The sequence below is a fragment of the Saccopteryx bilineata genome, chromosome 5 (assembly GCF_036850765.1).
Source record: "Saccopteryx bilineata isolate mSacBil1 chromosome 5, mSacBil1_pri_phased_curated, whole genome shotgun sequence".
NCBI lineage: Eukaryota > Metazoa > Chordata > Mammalia > Chiroptera > Emballonuridae > Saccopteryx > Saccopteryx bilineata.
The window spans coordinates 52,990,998-53,014,567 of NC_089494.1; the positions used below are offsets into that span (position 1 = coordinate 52,990,998).

The window sequence follows — 23,570 nt, forward strand, 5'->3', positions numbered from 1 at the left end:
CAAGGCAACAGCTCCTCAGCATAACAGCACAGAGGCTGAGGGTTAAATGTGGGCAAAAGATCTGTGTCGGGATTGAACATATGATACATTTATGAATTAGGATAGTCTGTAATACGGGGGCCAATTTTTAACCAATCTCAGTGCTTGAACATAGTTGACAGTTTGTGGTTTGACATGTAGGATGTTGAATTTTCAACTTGATCTACTTAGGGAAAGATTCCTAAAAATGGACAGTTGTCATCCTCAAATATACAATTTTATGAGGTAAACATTTATATATTCTGATATGTATAAATATGGGGCAAAGTCAGTAACTCCAAAATATTATTATTTTGGAAGGACTGTATCTATAAATGAATGTTGTTGCAAACTGACAAATACATCTGTATACTCGAATGTACAATTTATCACAAGTATAATTAAGCTGAAAACTTGCCCACCAAATAGAAACCATAAATGATATTTAATCTTTTATGTGTAAAATAATAAAGGTAAATATTTATTAAATAAAAAAATTAATATTTTGGGTATAAATCGTAGTTCGAAGTATTGAAAAATCAATTATAGTAGCAAGATGGTCACCTAGTCTAAGGGTGGATGCTTCCAGTTATGAGATTAACAAGTCGTGGGGATCTAATGTACAGCATTTAGTGATTAGAGCTAATAATAATATATTACATATATGCTTGAGAGTTGCTAAGAGAGTACATCTTAAATGTTCTAACTACAGAAAAAGAAACAGCAATTATCTGACAGGATGGAAGTATTAGCTAATGCTGTTGTAAACATTTGAAAGTGTATCAAAACAAAATGTCATACACCTTAAAGTTACACAATGCTATTAAGTCAACTATATCTCAATAAAACTAAAAAAGTAAAGACTGTCACTAAAAAATTAAATGTCAATGTCTCTTGATCATAACAAAATAATGAATAAAATTACCTCCTTCTTTGGAACAAAAGGTGATTAGCCAGCCAATACCATCAGCAAAAGCAGTTTGTATGGCATTAACAAAATTTCCTTAAAAGAAAAGACAGCAAATTTCTGATCACTTATACTTGATAATGAAACAGTTTTCTAAATACATTCCCCCCTTCTAATCTCACCGTCTTCCAATCCACTCTGAGTAGTATTCAGGATCTCCTAAAAATCCTCTTGAGCATGTCTGATTCCTTCTGGCTCTCCCTTTCTTTCATCACAGAAAGCTAAATTCATTATTTCATTAAGAGACTGGAATTGGTAAGTACGGCCCCGTGTGACCTGAGCTCGTTGTCACTCCACCAGCCGTACTCTGCCCCACGCCACCACATGGCAACATTCACCCTTTTGTCAAACGGATAAAGTACCACCAGTCTCCCTGAAACACAGAGGGTCTGCACGGCTTCCTCTTCACTTTCATGACAGACTGGGTTTGACCTCATTCCAGAAGTATTTTCTAGACTTTCCTCTTTTCCACACTTGAGTTTTTCTATCTTTCGTGCTTCCCTAAGCTAATCTTTACTATAATAGTTACTGTGTTGAATTTTAATGGTTTTATTAATGTCTTCTTCACTAAAATAATGAGGTCCCTGAAAGCAGGGATTATGTATATTATTACTGCAGCCCTAATATATACTTAACATAGGTTCAAAGACATTAACTGGTATTTAATGAATAATACGAATATCCCTTTAGATGTGAATATCATCATTTTGTGGGTAATACAGAGTACTTAAATAACCCACCTAAAGTCACTTGATGACTTAAAAGCCTAATATTAGAAAAGTTTTTTAATTTTAAAATTAGACTGGATAGGCATGAATTTACCGTCCAATACAGTATACTTCAGTTGCACTTTGCAAGTTTCCTTTTCACCCAGCCCCATCTCATGTCTATTTCTCATATCTTAACTGTGTTACTTTTGTACACATAAATTCATTTTTTTAAGCACACACACGTGTGCGCACAAGAGAAAGGGAGCGAGAAAGAGGGAGACAGAGAGACAGACAAGGATAGACAGGAAGGGAGAGATGAGAAGAACCAATTCATAGTTGCGGCACCTTAGTTGTTCATTGATTTTATATGTGCCTTAACCAGGGAGCTCCAGCTGAACCAGTGACCTCACTGCTCAAGCCAGTAACCCTGGGCTCAAGCTGGTGAGCCCATGCTCAAACCAGCAACCTCGGTATTTTGAACCTGGGTCCTCAGTGTCTCAGGCTGATGCTCTATCCACTGCACCACTGCCTGGTCAGGTGACATAAATTAATTTGTTAAATGCCGACTATTTAGTAGAGGTCAGGACAAATGACACAATTCCATTCAAAAAGCATGGAAAAAATACTTTAAATTTTCAATATTAAGACCAAAATATTAATATCACCAATGAAAAAGTAATATATCAAATTTCAAAATAGCCTTGAAAATCAAGCAAAGTAAGAAAATAAGCCTGATCTGTGGTGGTGCAGCAGATAAAGTATTGACCTGGAATGCTGAGGTCGCGGGTTCGAAACCCTGGGCTTGCCTAGTCAAGGCACATATGAGAAGCAACTACTATGAGTTGATGCTTCCTGCTCCTCTTCCCACCCCATTTCTCTCTCTCTTCACTTTCTAAAATCAATAAATAATAAAATCTTATAAAAAAAGTAGTAAAATTACCTGTCCATAATTCTGTCACTGTAGTTCTAACATGCTGCATGGCAAAACTCACTAAACTTTCCTTTGATCTGTCACCATGGTATTTCACTGCAGCCTATTTTTTTTAATAAAAAGAGAAACATTTTTTACTTTTTCTTTTTAAAACCCACAAAAAATAATACCAAATACTTTGATTCTACATTATTTTGAATAATAGAGTAAGATCTGTCTTTCAGATGTACAATGTGTTTCCAAATGATATGCTGGAACTCTTGATTATATAGATTCCATGAAAGACATTTTAATAAGACTATTAATAGTAATTCCAGTTTCTGTTTCATCATTTAAAACTGGAAAAAAGGGACATCAGACCTTTATATGCAATAAGATAATGCCTGTAAAATACCTTGTAAACTACAAAGTAGAATATGCATACTGGTTACATTGTGTTCTTTACAATTATGTTCTTTGAAATGGGCAATCATTAATTTTGAAAGTACAGTTGACCATTGAACAACGTGGGTTTGAACTACACAGGTCCACTTATACTTGGAATGTTTTCAATTGGCCCACTAAGTTTAATTGTCAAGCAGTTCAAATCCTCCTTGTTGAAGGGTCAGTTGAAGGTTGGGAACCTGTGTATGTGGAATACCCACTTGAGTTACATGTGTTTTTTCGAGGTGCCTGTTAAATGTCATGGCATCTCAAAGTAGTCATAATATCCACAATGTTGTTCTGACTAGAGCCTAGTTAGATGGGACCTAAAATAAGATTTAAATATCAAAACATTATACAAATTCACATGTTATGTTTTCTAGTATTTTCCTTATTAAAAAGTTTAAAAACTTAAAAAATATGGACTTTATCCCTTACCATTCCAGACCTAAAAATGAAGAGGCTGGGATAACTGTTCACCCCTTTCATTCGGCAAAGCATTCTATCATCACCACAGTTAACAGCTCCAATGCGAAGTAATCCATCCACTTCCTTAGCAAAATCTCTCCACTGTGAGAAAAAAAGAAAACATAAGTATTTCTTAGATAAGATCACTCTTCTTCCCTTGAACACTCTTCAAACTGTACATTCTTATAGGAGACTATTTTTAGTAAGAAACCCCATTAAATATGTGAAAATATATAACTATTTCTGATAGTTGTAACTGTTATTAAATAGAAAAATCCCAATATATTACAATACTCAACAGGTCAATTAGAAATAAAACTTTAATAATCAGAATTTAAAAAATACATACTGTGGGAGCTAAATCATGGCAGTGCGAGCATCCTGGGGAGTAAAAATTCACAAACCACAGTTCTCCAGAATTAACAGCAGCATCTGAAGGTAAATGAAAGTGAAACACCTTAGAACTATTTACTAAAGGTTTGTGCATATTTTGGTTAAAAACTTTTGTTGGGATCAGAAAGAGAAAAAGTTAATCATACATCTTTCATTCTGCATTTATTAATCATTTCCTGTACAATCTTTTTTCTATAAAAAATCTTTTTCAACTGTCAATACTTAAAAAAACACCCAGAAACCTCTTTAAAGCCCAACCTGTAAAAGCAGCAGCTTTGAACAGCTTAATACAGTCACCATGAAGCTGTAAAAAGAAAGAAACCAACAGCCAAACCTCACAGAGAGTCTGTGTGGATGAGAGAAATGAAGAAGAGAAACAGGGAGACTGAGATTGAAGCTCTTCTATATCTATAGCACAGGTTAATACATGGTCAATCAAATCTGACAGCTACTTCAAATTCTGGAATAACGAAGTAAGAAACCTACATGAGGTAGTAAGGACTCTGGGATTCAATTTCATCTTTGTCCTTAAGACATTTGCCTTGAAAAACTGTGTTATTTGAAAAGTATTAGATCAAGATTTTAAACTATTCAAAACACAAATACGTATGTGGTAAATTAATATTTATAAATCTGAACATCACATGATGTCTAGCCAACAACACATTATACATTATAACTTATAAGATGACCTGATGCAAGTCAACAAACATTATTCATTTAAAAATTTTAACACTGAACATTTAAGATAAAAAAGGTGAAGACAATATGCTTTTGGTTAAGGTTTCCATATAATTCCACACCAAAATCGTTAATTTTCGAAGACAATTTTCATAACTTATAGTAAGACATCAAAAATATTTACTATTCTAAGTATGTGTAAACAGTTCAGGTTAATTAGTAACAATGTTCACCTACGTTTCCATTACAAGACACAAAAATTTATGGGAATACCTGACCCTCACATCACAGATAAAAATGTGTAATTCAGGATCTTATCAGCTATTCCTTGGCAATGTTTAGAAAGTCTGACAAATTGATCATTCTGTCTAGGTGGTCAAAGTAACTGTCATGTTGACTTAGACCACCGCCTGTACTAATTTAGATAAAATCTTAATAAACAGTACAAACTTAGATAGAAATGGGATATTTCACTAGCTATAAACAAGTAATGAGGTGGTTATTTACATATAAAAAACAGTAATTACATAAGGTATTATTACTGCTTGTCTTAAAAATACGATACACAACAAATCTGAATGGCATCTAATTTGACACAAAACCTTGTTTGCAGTACATATATCTCTTAATACTGTATCACCAAAGCTCAATGGGATGCTTTGGCATACCCAGTGACCCAGGAATACAATGAATATATTTTGAAATGCAATTTTTTTGGCTTCTAAACTACACTACAGATAACTGAAATCAGGGTATTTGTCTTTGTCTGCCTGACCTATTTCACTTAGCACAGTACCCTCTAAATCAGTGGTAGTCAACCTGGTCCCTACCGCTCACTAGTGGGCGTTCCAGCTTTCATGGTGGGCAGTAGCGGAGCAACCAAAGTATAAATAAAAAGATAGATTTAACTATAGTAAGTTGTTTTATAAAGATTTATTCTACCAAACAGCAAAAATCTGACATAAAGTACTTGGTAGGTAATTATTTTTATATGCTTTAACTTGCTGTAACTCTGCTTATAAATTTTATAAAGTTACTTCCTTACTTTATAAATCACCATTACTGTGGAACGGATGGGCGGTTAGAAAACTTTACTACTAACAGAGATACGAAAGTGGGTGGTAGGTATAAAAAGGTTGACTACCCCTGCTCTAAATCGATGCATATTGTTGCAATTTTGAGACTTCATTCTTTTTTTATGGCTGAGTAGTATTCCACTGTACACATGCACCACAACTTCATCCATTCTTTTGATTGGAGCATTTATTTCATTAAAAAATTATTGATAGGTATGTATTATTGCCATTTTACTGTTTTCTGATTGTTTTTGTAGTTCTTCTCGGTTCCTTTCTTATTTCCTTGTTCTCTTCCCATTCGGTAGTATTTTGTTTGGATTCCTTTCTCTTTATTTCTTGTCTATCTCTTTTACATTTTTGTTTTGTGGTTACCATGAGCTACATATATACCAAACTTTTATTAAGATTTATAGCAGTCTATTTTAAGTTGGTTAAGTTCAAACATGTTCTCATTACCACTTTTTTACTCACCCCCTCCACATTTATATTTTGTTTTACTTTTGTTAGTGTGCACCCCTTAATTTATATTGTAATTATACAATTTTCCTACTTTTGCCTTTTAACCTTTTGTACTAGCTTTAGTGTTGGTTGAACCATTGCTTTTATGTTTCTCTGTCAGTGAAAATTTTTTCCCATTGTGATACTGTCTTATTCATAGAATCTTTTTCTTTTTTTGAGAGAGAGAGAGTGACAGAGACAGATAGGAAAGGAGAGAAATGAGAAACATCAACTCATAGTTACATCACTTTAGTTGTTCACTGGTTGCATCTCATTTATATGCCTTTACCAGGGGACTCTAGTCGAGCCAGTGACCCCTTGCTCAAGCCAGTGACCTTGGGCTTCAAACCAGTGACAATGGGGTTTCAAACCTGGGTCCTCAGCATCCCAGGTCAATGTTCTACCTACTGTGCCACCACCTAGCCAGGCTCTTCTTCTTCAAGGCCCTTTAACATTTCTTGTTAAAACTGGTTTGGTAGTGATGAACTTCTTCAACTTTTCCTTGTCTGGGAAGCTCTTTAATTTCTCCTTCAATTCTAAATGATAGTCTTGCTGAATAATCACTGCTGTAGGTCCTCATTTTTCATCACTATTATATACCACTCTCTTGTGACCTGCAAAATTCCTGTTGTAAAAAACCTGAGAAATCAGCTGACAGTCTCTTGGGAGCTCACCTTGTAGGTAATTAACTAATATTCTCTTGATGCTTTTAAGATTCTTTGATTGAGATGCTTTTAAGATACTCTCTCTGATTTTAATCTTTGGCATTTTAATTGTCTTAGTGTGGGTCTCTTTGGGTTCATTTTGTTTGGGACTCTCTGTGCTTCCTGGACTTGTATGTCTATCTCTTATGTCAGTTTAGGGACGTTTCTAGTCATTATTTCTTCAAATAGGTTTTCACTCCCTTGTTCTTTCTCTTCTCCTGGTACTCCTATGATGAGAATGTTGCTACACTTGTTATCCCAGAGGTCCTATAAACTATCCTCATTTAAAAAAATTTTTTACTGTCCTGATTCGGTGTTTTCTGCTACTTGTTTTCCAAATTGCTGATTCAACCCTCTGTTTCATCTAATTTGCTGTTGACTCCATCTACTGTATTCATTTCAGTTACTGTATTCTTTGTTTCTGACTGGTTCTTTGTTTTCTATCTCCATTTTTGTTTCCCCTTTGTTGATGTTCTCACAGACATCATCTATTCTTTCCCTAAGTTCATGGAGCATTTTTATAACCAGTGTCTTGAACTTTACATCTGATAGATTGCTTGCCTCTATTTTTGTTTCTTTTTCTGGAGTTTTGTCCCGTTCTTTCATTTGGGACATGTTTGTCTCATTTTGGCTGTCCCCCTGTGTTTATTTCCATGTATAAATATTTGGTAGATCTGCTAGGTCTACCAGTTTTGGCAGAGTGGCCTTATTCAGGTGTCCTGCGGAGGCCAGTGCTGCAATCTCCCTGTTTATCTACTTGGATGCTCCAGGGGTGTCCCTGGTTTGTGTGTGCTTTCCTGTTGTAGTTGAGCCTTGATTACTGTTGACATGTCAATGGGTGGGATTGACCCTCAGGATGACTGGCTGTGACTATAGCCGACAATCTGTTGTGGAGAGAGCTGGCCATACTGAGTGGGATTTGCTTTAGTGAGGCTCTGGTGCCTGCGGAGTTCACCCTTTGAGTGTCTTTTATGGTACTAACTAGGTGATGCTCTGGAATGGTCTGATGCTGGCCACCAGGTCTGTTGGTTGTGAGGCCTCTGGGGAGGGGCTCTAATCAGGCCAACGTCAGCCACTGCCCATCTGGAATGGGACCACTTGGTAGTAGATACAAAGTAATCTGCAGTTGGTAACTGTGCTGGGCTTGGATGTGCCTGAGAGTGGTTATGCTGTGAATAGAGGCTGGCTGCCACTAGTGCTGGGCTTGAGGCCACTTAGCAAGATGCAGATGGCATGCCAAGGCCAACAACTGCTTGTTTGGGGTTTGTGGACCTTTGGTACATTTTAGGAAGGTTTTCAGTGTGGGCTCAATTCATTGTATTTTTTGCAGTGTGGATCAGCCTGTGAACGAGGTTTGGGCCTGGCATGTAAACTGAGTGGGTCAGGATTTCAGAGAATCACCAGGTTAGGGTGATGTTGTTAGACATGTTAAGGAAGATTTAGATTTGGTGCCTGCCTATGCCTGCAGCTGTCTATGAGAAGCACAAAAAAAGGAACAATGGCGCCTACCAGCATTTTAGTTCAGTAAAGAGCCGACACTCCAGCCCTCTCTCTGAAGCCAGACAATTCAGTTCCTCCCTGTATGTCTCTGGTACTCTTCCAGCTGCTGTCCCTTCTCTAGAGCTTAAGTTGAGTGTTTGTGAGGGAGTGAGTCTGTCTTGGTTCCTTTAAGAGGATGTCTGGGTCGTTACTACCCCTTTGCCTCACCAGATGCAATCCCTGATTTTCAGACAGCTGTTGTGGGGAGTCCTCATCTTGGCACAGGAACCCCAAGCTGGGGAGTCCAGTGTGAGGCTGGAACCCACTGCTCCTCAGTGGAGACCTCTGCCACTGATATATCCCTCCTGATTCTTAAGTGTAGGACTAACTTGATTCACATCTGCACCCCTACCAGTCTCACTGTTGCTTCTTTATATCCTTAGTTATGAGGCTTTTGTTGAGCCTGGCTCTCAAGAGTGGTGGTTCTATAATTTAGTTGTAGTTTTGAATGGTCATTGGAGGAAGTGAATACAGCCTTTACCTACTCTGCCATCTGACTGAGAGCCCGATGAGTACATTTTAAAGCTTTCAAAGTGAAGTTTACTAATCACATTTTCTCTTCTACACTATAGTTAACATCCTAGAGTTCTACTCCTGATCAAAGTGTACTGTGTAATGTGGACTAACTCTCTCACTACAATTACAGAACTGAAAAAATATAAAAGATTTCTGTTGAAAGTATCTGAGTTACCAATGTAGTGAAGAATTAGGACACCAAGGTATGGGAGGAGGTAGAAATCAGAGGATGGACATTTGCCACTTCTAGAAAATGTAGTCGATAGGTTCAAAACTGAGTTAACCTTCAATAAATTCATGAGGTTAGAGGGACAAAAATGGAGTTCAGGGCACATGTAAGGAAGGGTCTTGTACATAAGATGAAATAGAAAATGGTGAGCCATCTTGAAACCCAAAGATCTGCTTGTAAATCATTTCAATCTTGGTTTGGCACAGCTTATCTGGGCTTGTTAATGGCCCTGGCCAGAAGAAAGTAGAACTCTTCTCAGGAGATATACCTGATATACAAAAGACACAACTGAGCAACCCAAAGCAACAGAAACAACTGGTAATGGAAAAAGACCCACAACAAAGTAGCCTCATGTGATATTTACATAGTACAAATTATAACACTATCCATGCTTGCTATTTTCCTTTGACTTAATTCAACTAAACTTCAGCCTCAGTTTGTCTAGTAATATGAAGACTAGATTTAGAGATCAAATGGAAGAGTGGTAACGTCGTTATTGTCCAACTTTAATCTTCTATGCATATATGTATATATATTTTGCATAATTTATATTATTCAATGTGTCAGACATACACAAATGCATAGAATGTTGAGGATGTTTGTATAGCCCTTCCCGAACCCGTAAAAAGTTAGGAATAATTATAACTACTTACAAGGAAGTCATTCGAGTTCATTCAGACAATGGGAGGAAAGATGTTGATAATAAGGGAAACTGTGAAAAATTTTAATTATGGTTATAGAACATTATTTAATATGTACTATATATCATATAACCTTGCAAAAATTCAAAAAAATTCCAAATTCTTAACAGATTTGTCCTTTAGATAAGAGATTGGTCTTGGCCTAGCTTTAGAAAATTGTATGCCCATAAACTTACCAAATTCTCTTCTATCCAATGTTATGATTTCAGGATCATCATCATAAATACCTAATTTTAAAGTACATAAAATTAAAACTTCATCATAAAAGTAAATTGCCACATAAAATAGATTACTTACTCTTGTTTTAATCACCAAAAATCAGATTACTAAACTAAATCTTCACCTTAAAAATATGCAACAAACTAAGAGAAAATCTAAGAGTACACAAAACCATTGGTGACATATTAACAAATGATCAAAAGATACTAGTTTTTATATGGATTGTCGTAGAAGCGTATGTTTGTGGGGTTCCTAATATGCACATAATTTCATCTCTACAGAAAATTTCTATTATTTCTTAAAGTTTTTGTTTTGAAATAATTATAGATTTACAGGAGGTTATAAAATAGTACAGACTCTCGTGTACCTTTTACCCACCTTCTCCTGATGGTGACATGTTATATAGTTTTAGCACAATATCCAAACCAGGAAATTGGGACTGGGACTGGAATATTACTGTTAACTAGACTACAGACCTCATTTACTTTTCAATGATATGTTTTTAATAAGTGACATCCTTTAAACTTATATCCCATAGCCAAGTCTTATAGTTAAAATATTTACAGAGGGAGAGACAAATTTATTAAGGAAGTATAAATTTTATTTATCATAAATAAAACCAGTGTTATAAAATTTCTCAGTGCTATTATTAAATATCCAAATAATATTATTAATGAATACAGACCAAGGGTCAGCAAACTTTTCCTGTACATGCCAGTTAGTACATATTTCAGACTTTGTGAAACATATGGTTCCTGTCATGACTAATCAACCCTGCCCCTGAAGTGTGAAAGAAGCCGTAGACGATATGTAAATAAAGGAATTAACTGTACAGGCACACCTCAAAAATATTAAGGGTTTGGTTCCAGACCACTGCAATAAAGCCAGTATTGTCATAAAGCAAGTCGTAATATTTTTACTGGCAGAAGGTCTTGCCTCCGATTTGTAAAAAATGCACGACCTGTGAATCCCAATAGAATAAGATATGCCTGTATCTAATAAAAGTTTTTAAAAACAGGTGGCAGGCTAGATTTAGACTGAATTGTAAATTGCTTAAACCTGATACAGACTATCATGCTGTAGTAAATATACCAGAAAATAATACTTTGAAAAGTCTTGCAAAACAAATACAATAACTATAAATCAAAAATGTTTTATTTAGTCTAATATAAAAGCATACTTCAGTTTTTAGCCAGCCTTTGAGGTTAAGCAATGACTTAAAGAGAAATACTGGCTACCTCAACGCTCCTTCTTGCATTGATACCTGTTTACTTTCCCTTTCCCTTGATAACTGCCTCATTTCTTATTCTTGTCAACACTGTAAACCATTATTAAAAATACCATTTATACTGAAGTGACCACTATTAAACTTAAAGGAAACTTTAGCCATTCTTGGAAAACAGGCTCTAAAAACCTTGAAAGTCTTCAATATTTCCAGGGGTCCCCAAACTTTTTACACAGGGGGCCAGTTCACTGTCCCTCAGACCACTGGAGGGCTGCCACATACAGTGTTCCTCTCACTGATCACCAATGAAAGAGGTGACCCTTCCGGAAATACGGCGGGGGCCGAATAAATGGCCTCAGGGGGCCTCATGCAGGCAGTGGACCGTAGTTTGGGGACGCCAGATTTAAACTTATAATGCAGTATTTTAAAATTAAATAGCGATCTTTATTTTAAAAGTATTTAACACAATTATGACCTAAACACCTTCATATCTGTGCAAATAACAGCTACCACCTGAATTTTCTTTTGAATTCCACTCCCATGTTACATTAAAGAGTTAAGGTGACACAATATTAACTATACAAGCTAAGGGGTGAAACAAAGTTAATTTCCTAAATTTGCCCAAATAAAAAACAAGAATTTCATAAGGAATATCATATTATCTTACCAAAATCATACCGATAATAATTCCAGCTTTCATACTGGCCTCCTTCTTGATTATCTGCAAGTCCCTTTTCTCCATATTTGTCATACTTTTTCCGTAGATCTTCATCTTTGAGTACTTCATATGCTCTATTTATTTTTAAAAAATCACTATGTGCATTTGGGTTATTCTATTAAAAAATATTAGATATAACATTTGTTTCAGATACACAATCAAGTCTCTTCAGAACCTATACCTAGATTTAATTTATTCCTGAGATCTCTGGGAGAATAGATATCAAGGTAAGGAAGAGTAGTATGATATGAAGTGGGTCATCATTGGGTTGAAATATAAAAGGATTTTTAAAGAACTACAATCTTAAAAAAATTAAGAAACGTAAAAGAAATAAGAACTGATGCCTCAATAACATATGTGGTTACACAATATAAGTGGTTTCTTCTATGAGATGCAACTGAAAAAAAAATGACTAATGAACACTTGTAACTCCTTTGTGTTAAGTATTGTTACCCCTAAAGTAATTAAAAAGAAAATTGCAGATTATTTTTCTATTTGAGGCAAAACTAATATATTACGGTAACTTAAAAATAGGTGCTCCAATCCATTAGGTGATAAAAACTAATATCAGAGTAACAACTTAAAACTGGATTGGAAATATTCCTCATTTGTTATTATTTCAAAAACTAATTTTTGAAGAATGCTTTCATCTAAATAATACTAGTTGTGGAAGGTATGCCATCTTTCATATAGAAACTTAAAAAATCACGTTCTGAAATTAAAAAAAAAAAGATATAAATTCCAAGAAAGATAGCAAGTAACAAGTTTTAGAAAACCATTCATCAAGTGTTCAGCTGTATGCAATCAAAATAAAGTAATTCTATCTTTAAAATTCTACCTAGAAAATTATAACCCTTTCTCCTTGATAAATGTCTAATCTCAATAAAAATTAATTAGATGAATTATAAAAATACCGTAAGAATGAAAACAAATTTAGTTTTGAAAGACTACATTATTGGACACATAAATCAAATATTTATGATTGGAATGAACTGGATTTGGCTGTTTTCAAGTTTTGTTTATAGTGCTTTCTGACTCCGGTTTTAGACTATTTCGCATGGGAGGAAACAGCGAAAGTTGAAGCATGCTATTATTAGCATGCCATTACTGCCATTTTTAGAGTATGTCTTGCATACTCTCAAAGTTCTAAGGAAACAATTTTTTTTACTGCTTTAAAATAATCTACTTTACTAAGAAAACTACTTCACAGATAGTCACTGTCTGCTTTGGGATTAACATCTATAATAGAGCTGTTTGAAATTTAGTTTTTAATTAAGAGGCAATTGTATTTTTAGTAGTGAAAGGCCTTTATATTCTTCCATACAGAAAATTTTGCTCCTTTTTTTAGTACGTAAGTTGAATTTTGATTTCTGACGTGAATATTCTTAAGCATTTTGAGCACTTATTTAAAATAATTTTGTTGATATCAAAGGTTACTAAAATACATTAATCAGATATGTTTAAAATGAAATATTTACCTACCGGGTTTTTATCAGGATGAAGCTTCAATGCCAACTTCTTGAAAGCTTGTCTTATTTCTCTACTGCTTGCAGTTTTGGATACTCCAAGTAAACTGTAAAAATCCTGACCTGTATCTACTAAAATGGCCATATACATGATTAGAAAACAGAGAATGGCCTTTTTCAAGTCTCTGACACAGTCATTTTTATTTAACCAGACTCCCATTCTTTCTCTTATACAAGTTCTGATTTAAGTGAACATTAGGATACACTGCTGGTTCCAGTTGATGTAATAATGATATGCAAGATCAACAACTTCTGCCCACATTACTTCAAGGGTGACTCAAACATCAAAATTGTCTTCCAAATGTTAATCTAAAGAGAGAAAACCAAGTAGTTAAAATACATTTTTAAACGCTCAAACCTAGAAATGACAGTTATTTATTAAATAACATGATTAGCAATACAATCTCCATTAAATAGCAAATCTGGGTCTATTCTTTGGGGGACCCTTTTGCTGGTTCCATATCCAGGTATCCAGATTTGTGAAATCACTCAAGGTAGTAGGCAAAAATTAGTATATGGTTGTAGTTAACAAGAGCACTTAAAAAACAAACGAAATCAGCTATTTGTTCTGATTAGCTCCGGAACCCAGGGTGGAGGAAAAAAGAGTTTCCTTCCTTTTTCTACCCAGCTTAAGCATTGCCCTTCTGTTATAGCGCTTCCTTCTCGGCTACTTCTTCACCCCTTTGACGCTATCCAGTCTTCATTTTAATCAGATTTCACTTGTAGGAAATATCCTTTGGGGGACTAGAAGACCTTCCAAAGGGTCTGGTTTGTTTTTTGGGGTGTTTTTTTTTTTTATAGAACCTTCCAGAAATGGCAGTTAATTTAAACTTACAATAGACAGCTTACCTAGCAGGCTGTTTTTTCCTGAGGTTTCTCTGAAAGTGCTCACATTACATCTCAGTAGAGATTATTTTATAAAAATAGAAGAATAATAACTGCAAGCTAGCAGTGTAACTTTATTGCAAAGTTTACATTTGGTAGAAATGCAAATAAACCAAAAAAAAAAAAAGAGAGAAGAAAAAGTTATTTAGACATGATCAGAGCACATTTAAACTTGTACACTTTACTTCCAAAGATCTCATAATGCTTAGAAAATACTTAGAAAAAGCTTACATTCCTAGCATCCTCGGGTTCTTTCTTCATTTAATCCTAAATGTCCATTTAATTTTTTTTGTCCTTACCTGTAGATGGTATTTGGCTCATTTCTAATCCTTCCCTTTCATGCTACCCAAAATATCTTTGTAAAACAGTGATGAATATTAACAAATATCCTGACTAGAAAACGATTAGGGGTTGAAAAAGGGAACCTATTTTCAAATACCACTTTGGGTCAACTGTTGTTCCCTGCCAACAGTTGTTCTGAGTGTGGGAGTGCCCACGCTTGGTGCCCAGCGGCGGAGACAGGTGGAAGCTGCAGGTTAAGTGCAATACGAGCACCTTGCAGCCATCACTCTAGAATGGGATGCGGGTGGGAAAAGATGGAGACTCTGGGTTAAAGAGACGGTCAAGTGTTGCTGTTGTGTGAAGTCTCAGGCCAGAAAAGGGAGAAAGGAGCCCGCGTAACTGAAGCTAATGTAAGAAACTGGAGCAAGCAGCAGAGAAGCGCTGGTGGGAAGAAGAGTGCAGTACGTAACCGGGAGGAAGACGTGGAGCGAGAACACATTAAACTGGCTTCCGAGCGAAGAGGGTTCAAATCCAGACGCAAGGCACCTCTGCCCTCCCTGCCCGGAGGCGGGGACGCCGCCGGCTCCAGCAGAGCCTGGCCCATGCCCACCTCGGTGTTGCGGGGTCGCCTCCAGCAGCTACGCCCCCATCCTCAATCCCCGGCGGCGGATGCTACCTAGCCGAGCGCAGCTGTGCTTGCGGGAGGGAAGCACGGACTCTCGGGCCGCCGGGCCGCGGCGCTCGGGAGCGGGAAGTTGAGCTGCCCCGGGAGCTGCGAGCACAGCCACCTCCAGTCCGCACCGCGCGCCGGTCTCCGGGGCGAGCGGGGCGAGCGGGATGGGGCGGGCCCGGCGCGGGGCACTGTGGGAAAGGCGCGGGTGGCCCGGCCCAGGAGGGCGCGCCGCAGGCTGGGTGTGCGCGGCGGCGGGGCGGGGAGGGCGGTGTAAGTTTAAGTAGACGTGGCGGTCAGCGCGGTATCCGGCTCCGGTTCCAAACCGGAGCTGAGGGACACGTTATAACCGCAAAGTCCGCACCCCGCACTCGTGGGACTGGCGCACGCCGCCTTCCGGATGCAGGACAATGGGGCCCGCCCCTTCCTGCTCCCGTTTCTATGGTGACGGGGAAACCTGGAGGGCGGGTTTACTGCGATTTTTCTGCGATCCGGAAAGGGAAGGCAGGGCTACAGAGGCTTTTTTCTGGTTGGGTTGGGTGAGGCAGAAAGAGGAAATTTTGCGAAAAAAAGGAAAACTTGCCTGAAATGACATTGATTTCAGTGTCAGACTAGATGGTTGAAGAGACAATACTTTTCCCGCCTCAGCCTCATATACCAGCCTTGTTCTTTTGCAGAATGATATTTAGCCAGTAAGATCGAGGTGCTAGGCAAGTTCCATGTTTTAGGATGCTGTTATTTTCATGCCTTCTTAGTGGATGAAGGTAGGCAATATATGTACACACACACACACACACACACACACAGGTTCATAGTTACATATATGTGAAACTATGAGTTTACATCAAAACTTCCAATTCCAATATAATGCCACAGGAGCCATTCCATTCATTCTAGTTTTTTCCTTTCCACAGGTGTAGTTCCTTTTCCTGACAATGAGAAACCTGGTTTTCATTATCCTTGCCATATAAATACAGTACTTAACTTTCAATTTCCTCCGTATGACCAATTTCCCATTGCTGATGTTGGCCCCTCTCCTGTTGCAGTTGTCCTCTTCATCCTGTTTGGGGTCCCACACTTTATACTGGGCTGCTCTCCTGAAGAGATGCTCAACTACTTCACTCAGGTTCCAGCCTATGTCAGGCTGCCCTTTCATGGGGCACCCTTAAAGGGCTCCAGTGTACAGTTAATTCTCCACTCCCACCCATTCTTCTACATCTGCACAATGTGGGTGCACTCCTCATCTTGGTTGGACTCTGACACTGTGCCCACACCACTGAATGGCTTTTAGTTTGTCCTTTCAAGATGGGGAAGGCCCATGGCTATTATTATTTTTTGTGTGACAGAGACAAGACAGAAGGAGGGACAGATAGGGACAGACAGGAAGGGAGAGATGAGAGAGATGAGAGGCATCAGTTCTTTGTTGTGGCTCCTTAGTTGTTCATTGATTGCTTTCTCATATGTGCCTTGACCCCGGGGGGCTACAGCCGAGTGAGAGCGAGTGGCCCCTTACTCAAGCCATTGATCTTAGGCTCAATCCAGCAACCCTGGGCTTCAAGCCAGCGACCGTTGGGCTCAAGCCAGTGACCATGGGGTCATCATGTCTATGATCCCACACTCAAGCCAGCGACCCTGTGCTCAAGCTGGTGAGCCCACCCTCAAGCCGGATGAGCCCACACTCAAGCTGGCGACCTCGGGGTTTTGAACCTGGGTCCTCTGCATCCCAGTTCAATGCTCTATCCACTGCACCACTGCCTGGTCAGGCCCATGGTTATGTTTAAATAATCATTTAAGCTATAGTTTTAAGAATGTATTATAGGATGGCAGTAGTAAATATAGGAAAACTGGCTATGAGACTATTGTAATGGACCAGATGATAGATGATGATGGCTTGGACTACGGTGGAGTTAGTTCATATGTAGAGAAATGAATAGATTCAAGAAAAAGGTGGCATGTAATATATATATATATAGAGAATTTGGTGATAAATTGGTCATAATAGGGAAAACAAAGATATTTGAAGGCACAACTCTATTTCAGATACTTGACATCAGGGTGTCCACTTGCTTCAGGAAAACTAAAGCCTTGCCAGCCTCAGTATAATAAATCAAAACTTGTTATATAAATTCAATTAATAAAAACTTGCTACAACTGTTCCATCATATATGCATGAGATATGTTACAACAAAGGGACCATTTTATTCCATTTTTAGTTCCAGCTAGGGAATTGGTACTCATCTTTCAAGGCTCAGTTTGTGTTTTTTCTGAAAAATTTATTTTCTGTGAGCCATTCAGGTATATTTTAATCACTCCATCTTTTATTATTGCATTTATTGTACCATATTGCAACTAATTTCATTGGTTGGTCTACCATAATGAATTCTTTGAGATCAGGGATCAAGTTTTATTTACTTTTTTTCTCAATGTCTAGCTGAGACTGTGCTTGGCGTCTATTCAAAACATGCATTACGATGAAATGAAGAATCAATATTTATTATGTTCAGAGAGGAAAGAATAGCCCTTTGTTCCTAAAGTCCTTATTGTCTTGCCTCAGGGGGAGGGGCATGAAGAACACACACATTCATGTATAGAAATATACAGTAATATGTTGAATGATTGATTTAAACAATATTTTCTATAGCTAACTTTGGGCTTAATAGTTCAAAGTAGAATGAAACGAAAGTATGGGTGTTTCTAAATAAAGAAGAATTCCTTAACAGACTTGGAATTTTAGAACTAGATAGAAACTTTGAGTCCCTTAAATTCATAGGGGAAGAAGTTGAGGCCCAGGAAGGTTGACATGTATGACACCTAAAGACACTCAAATGTAAATGGTTGAAATGGAATATAACCTGTTTTCTGTCCCTCAGTCAATGTGAAATGATAGTGATAATCATAACTAAAACTTACATGTGCTTTATATTTCCAGGAACTATATCAAACATATTATATTAACATATTTAATTGTCATAACAACTCTATGAAGTAAGTATGTTTATCATGTCAATTTTACAGGTGAGGAAACTGAGACTAAGAGACTTTAAGCTACTAACCCAATATTGTATAGTTAGTCATGGTAGAATTTGGATTCTAACCTGGGCAGTCTAGATATGGAGTCCATAAGGAACACCACAATCACTTTATTAAAATATTTTTGACAGCATTTATTTAAACAAAATAAGGGTTATTTTCATAGTTTCTTTTTTATAATATAATAACCTATCACAAGAGCTGGATTTTAAGGATAAATTGTGATATTAGATCAGACCTAATTTGTAAAGACAAATTGGTTGATATCTTAAAATTATCTACAGCACCTACTAGTGGAATTGACATTCAATACATGTTGAATTCAGTTGAATTTGTGGTTGTTCATATTTCTATGATAATTGTAATTTTATATTTTTATCTCCAATAAACAGGTTTACTCTAGCTGTAACTCACCTTTCTTTTGTGCTTATTTATGTACATATTAATTATCTCGACACTACATTTTATTAAAAATATTATGTGGTAATTAATTAAACACACTAACAATAGTCAAAACCAAGCAGATATACTAATACATAGGGGAGTATGTACACATAGGGGGTGGCCTGACCGTCAGGAAGATGAGAACAAGAAGGAACCAAAAAGTATATTCCCTCCTTTGACATAAAAATAATAAAATGGATTCTTTGATAAGATATGTGTCCTCTGGGTAGTTGTTAATCAATCCTACCCCACTATGACCCCAGAGTCATCTGATAATTCATATATTAAAGCAGAGGCATTGGTTGTCCAGTTGCAGATACATGCACAGTTAAAGCATTAGAGGTATGATGCTCTTTACTTTTGAGCTATCCAGAGACTCTCCAATCAGTCACTGGGTTATACTTCATGGCCCAGAAAATAATAAGCTGGGCCTTCTACCATAGGATCCTAGGCTTATTACATCTATCACCTGCATAGCATGTGTCAATAAAGTGTTGGAAAGGGTCCCTAAAAAAAGAAAAATTTCACCCATCTGCTGCTCACCATCCCATTAGTACACTGGCTGGACCTCTTGCCTAATACTGTATCTGCCCCAAGTACATCCCTTTTAGGGTTTTTCTGTTCTTCTTATTCCTTTTTTAAGTGTACTTTTTCTTGTAGTTCTATCAGTTTTTGCTTCATGTATTTTTTTAAAATGTGACTTACTGGTTTTGAGAGAGATTGATTTGTCGTTCCACTTATTTTTACATTCATTGGTTGATTCTTGTATGTGCCCTGACGGGGATTGAACCCTCAACCCTGGCACATCAGGTTGATGCTCTAACCAACTGAGCTACCCAGCCAGAGCTGCCGGATATATTTTGACTCTGTTGCTAGACACATACATACCAAGGATGGTCTTTTAATAAATTAATTATTTTATTGTGATATAATGTCTCTTTTTATGGCTGATAACTGTTCTGGCTCTGTTTGAAATTAATATTAGCTACTCCAGCTTTCTTTCCATTAGTGTTAGCACGGTATATCTTTCCCTATCCCTTTGTGTTCAATCTGTCTGTCTCTATATTTAAAAGTTGTTTCTTGTAGACAACCTAAAATTAGTATTAGTTTTTCTTTTTTCTTTTCTTTTTTTTTTGTATTTTTCTGAAGCTGGAAACGGGGAGAGACAGTCAGACAGACTCCTGCATGCGCCCGGCCAGGATCCACCCGGCACGCCCACCAGGGGCTACGCTCTGCCCTCCAGGGGGCAATGCTCTGCCCCTCCGGGGTGTTGCTCTGCCGCGACCAGAGCCACTCTAGCGCCTGGGGCAGAGGCCAAGGAGCCATCCCCAGCACCCAGGCCATCTTTGCTCCAATGGAGCCTTGGCTGCGGGAGGGGAAGAGAGAGACAGAGAGGAAGGAGGTGGGGTGGAGAAGCAAAGGGGCACTTCTCCTATGTGCCCTGGCTGGGAATTGAACCCGGGTCCCCCTCACGCCAGGCCGATGCTCTACCACTGAGCCAACCGGCCAGGGCCTCTTTCTTTTTTTTTAATATTTAGTGATCATCACCCAAAGTCAAATCATTTTCCATCACTGTCTATTTGTCACTTTTTACTCCTCACCTCCCTTCCCCCCACCCTCTGGTAACCACTTCACTTTTATCTATGCCCATGAATCTCATCTTTATATCCCGCCTATGTGTGAAATCATACAGTTCTTAGCTTATTCTGATTTACTTATTTCACTTAGCATAATGTTTTCAAAGTCCATCCGTGTTGTCATGAATAGCAATATATCATCATTTCTTGTGGTTGAGTAGTATAACCATCTTTTATTGATCTAAAAAATTCCTATAAACACACATATTTATGGTATTCCTATTTCTATTAAAGGTAGGAGAATGTGGTGGCACAAGGGCAAGTCCTAGATTCCAGAGAAATTGACTTATGGTTTGGTGGATCAGATAACAATTTGTGATTCAGTTTGAACTCCACAGTCACTTGATAGCCAAGGTGAGGCATGCAGTATCTGAAGTGTCTAGAGCAGTGGTCCCCAACCTTTTTTGGGCCACGGACCAGTTTAATGTCAGAAAATATTTTCACGGACCGGCCTTTAGGGTGGGACGGAGAAATGCATCATGTGACTGAGACAAGTGTCAAGAGTGAGTCTTAGATGGATGTAACAGAGGGAATCTAGTCATTAAAAAAAAATAAAACATCATTCAGACTTAAATATAAATAAAACAGAAATAATGTAAGTTATTTATTCTTTCTCTGCGGACCGGTACCAAATGGCCCATGGACTGGTACCAGTCCACAGCCCGGGGTTGGGGACCACTGGTCTAGAAGAGTGGGAGTTACTTTCACATTGATAATATTTGCTACAAGAGGATACCATTGCTGTCTAATTAAAACTCTAAAGGTCTAGGCTGTGATTCTTCTTTTGGAGCATATCAGAAACACCTAATAGTATCTTTATCTGCCAATAGATCTTTCAATATCAGTGGGTCTGCTGGTCCTAAGGTCCATTGCATCACAGCTTAGATCTACTTATTTTAGACCCTTTATTAATTCATCTAAGTCCATCTAAAAATGGCCAGTCTCATGAATTACTGTGTAAATGAGTTGTAGTAGGACATGTAAATATTGTAGATATTGCCTCTAAAATTCAAGAAGCCACCAAATGTTGAACATTTTCCTTCACTGATACAGCAACTTATACCATTATACCTTTTATACTACTTATATTTCTATAACTAATATCAACTCATACTGTTATACCACTTTAAAAGTTGTATTCCAACATATCCTCCCTAGACCTCTGGAATTCAGAAACTTTACAATGTAACATTTTTGAAGTTTATCTCCTATTCTCAGACCTATGTATGCCTCAGCAAGACATGAGACATTCTGCATATCTGTTCCTCATCAATATAATAGATCAGCACGATCGTCTTTAAGATATCAAGATGAGGCCCTGGCCAGTTGGCTCAGTGGTAGAGCGTTGGCCTGGCGTGCAGGAGTCCCGGGTTTGATTCCCGGCCAGGGCAATAGGAGAAGCGCCCATCTGCTTCTCTACCCCTCCCCCTCTCCTTCTCTTGTCTCTCTCTTCCCCTCCTGCAGCCAAGGCTCCATTGGAGCAAAGTTGGCCCGGGCGCTGAGGATGGCTTTGTGGCCTCTGCCTCAGGTGCTAGAATGGCTCTGGATGCAACAGAGCAATGCCCCAGATGGGCAGAGCATCGCCCCCTGGTGGGCATGCCTGGTGGGTCCTGGTCGGGCGCATGCGGGAGTCTGTCTGACTGCCTCCACGTTTCCAACTTCAGAAAAATACAAAAAAAAAAAAAAGATATCAAGATGATTAAGTTTACTTCAAACCATGTTATGACAGTAAAAGGTTTGACGTAGTTGTGGAATAAGGTAATAAAGATATAATGTTGTTACCAGGAATAGGCAAATTGCTCTTGTTTTCTTTTGTCCAACTAAAAGAAAAAAAAGTTTTGGCAAGTTAATAGTTGCCCAGCAGGTACCAAAGCCGGTGCTATGTTTTCTCAGCTAAGAAAACATATTTGAAAGTATAACTTCTTTTGGTTTCTTTTTCTTTAAATAAAAAAATAAAGATTTTGTTTATTGATTTTAGAGAGAGAAGAGAGACAGATAAAAAGGCAGGCGGAAGAGGGAGCAGGAAGCATAAACTCATACTAGTTGTTTCTCATATATGCCTTGACCGGGCCAGTCAGGAGTTTCAAACTGGCAACCTCAGCATTCCACATTGATGCTTTATCCACTGCACCACCGCAGGTCAGGGAAATGTAACTTCTTTTGGCATCACATTTCATTCTTCAAGAACCAATGATTTGCTTCAGCCAAAAGGAAAGTTAAATGATGCTATGTTAGGAATCACCAGCCCTGCTTGTCTCAGGCCTTTAATGGTGGTATTAATGTCTGAAATTCATACTGGATGTGATTTTCCCTTTCATTTCTGACTGTTTGTGAGGAGTAGTTTCACATGCTTCCATTTGGTCCTTTCTATCATAAAAGCCCTGCTACCCCTCAGGAATCCCATACTGGGATTCTGCAAGTTACTAAGTGTATCTGTTTAAATTATACATTCTAAGGCAGTGATTTTCAACCTTTTTTGAGCTGCGGCACATTTTTTACATTTATTAAATCCTAGGGCACACCACCTACCAAAATGACACAAAATGACACTCTAACACAGTACATATTATACATGTAGTTAATAATATAGTTTCTAAATGTATTTATACTCACTTAGTGTGAAACCTGGGCCTGTTTCGATGAACACAAAAAGGATATCCTGGCAGGAATAGTAGAAAGTCACACACAAAGCTCTTGCTCAACAGTTCTCAGTCTCTCTCTGTTTTTAGTTTTTATCGCAGTCAAGTTTGAGAAGCTCAGCTCACATAGATATGTGGTTGAAAACGGGAGCAATGTCAAAATAGCTTTGTTGGCCAGAATGGGGAACTCCTTGGCAACAGATAACAAAAAACTGTCCAAAGGAAGATCAGCAAACTTTAGCTTTAAACCACAATCTTGTTTCAGTTCAATGAGTTCCTTTTGCTCCTTTAAAGTCATGTCCTTTCCATCAACGGATACTGAGCTGTATGGGTCCCTAACCCAGTCAAGGCATTCTGTGAAGGCTGAAGAGAAATAAAATGACAATGTCTTCTCAAGAGTTTTCAAATGTCTGCCAATCACCTCTCACATTGTAGCAGTGT

General features: G+C 37.9%; 1 protein-coding gene across 1 annotated transcript in view; it reads right to left on the reverse strand.

Moving 5' to 3' along the window:
- Nucleotides 1-15,739, reverse strand: part of DNAJC10 (DnaJ heat shock protein family (Hsp40) member C10) — a 49,030-nt gene extending 33,291 nt beyond the window's left edge. Inside the window, exons 1-8 of the mRNA XM_066278674.1 lie at nt 15,320-15,739; nt 13,499-13,851; nt 11,966-12,131; nt 10,031-10,081; nt 3,867-3,949; nt 3,488-3,619; nt 2,636-2,729; nt 944-1,021 (exon numbers count right to left, since the gene is read on the reverse strand). Of these exons, the coding sequence (XP_066134771.1) occupies nt 944-1,021; nt 2,636-2,729; nt 3,488-3,619; nt 3,867-3,949; nt 10,031-10,081; nt 11,966-12,131; nt 13,499-13,702 (808 nt within the window). The 5' untranslated portion in view covers nt 13,703-13,851; nt 15,320-15,739. The remainder of the gene's footprint in view (nt 1-943; nt 1,022-2,635; nt 2,730-3,487; nt 3,620-3,866; nt 3,950-10,030; nt 10,082-11,965; nt 12,132-13,498; nt 13,852-15,319) is intronic.
- Between the last annotated feature and the right edge of the window lie 7,831 nt (nt 15,740-23,570).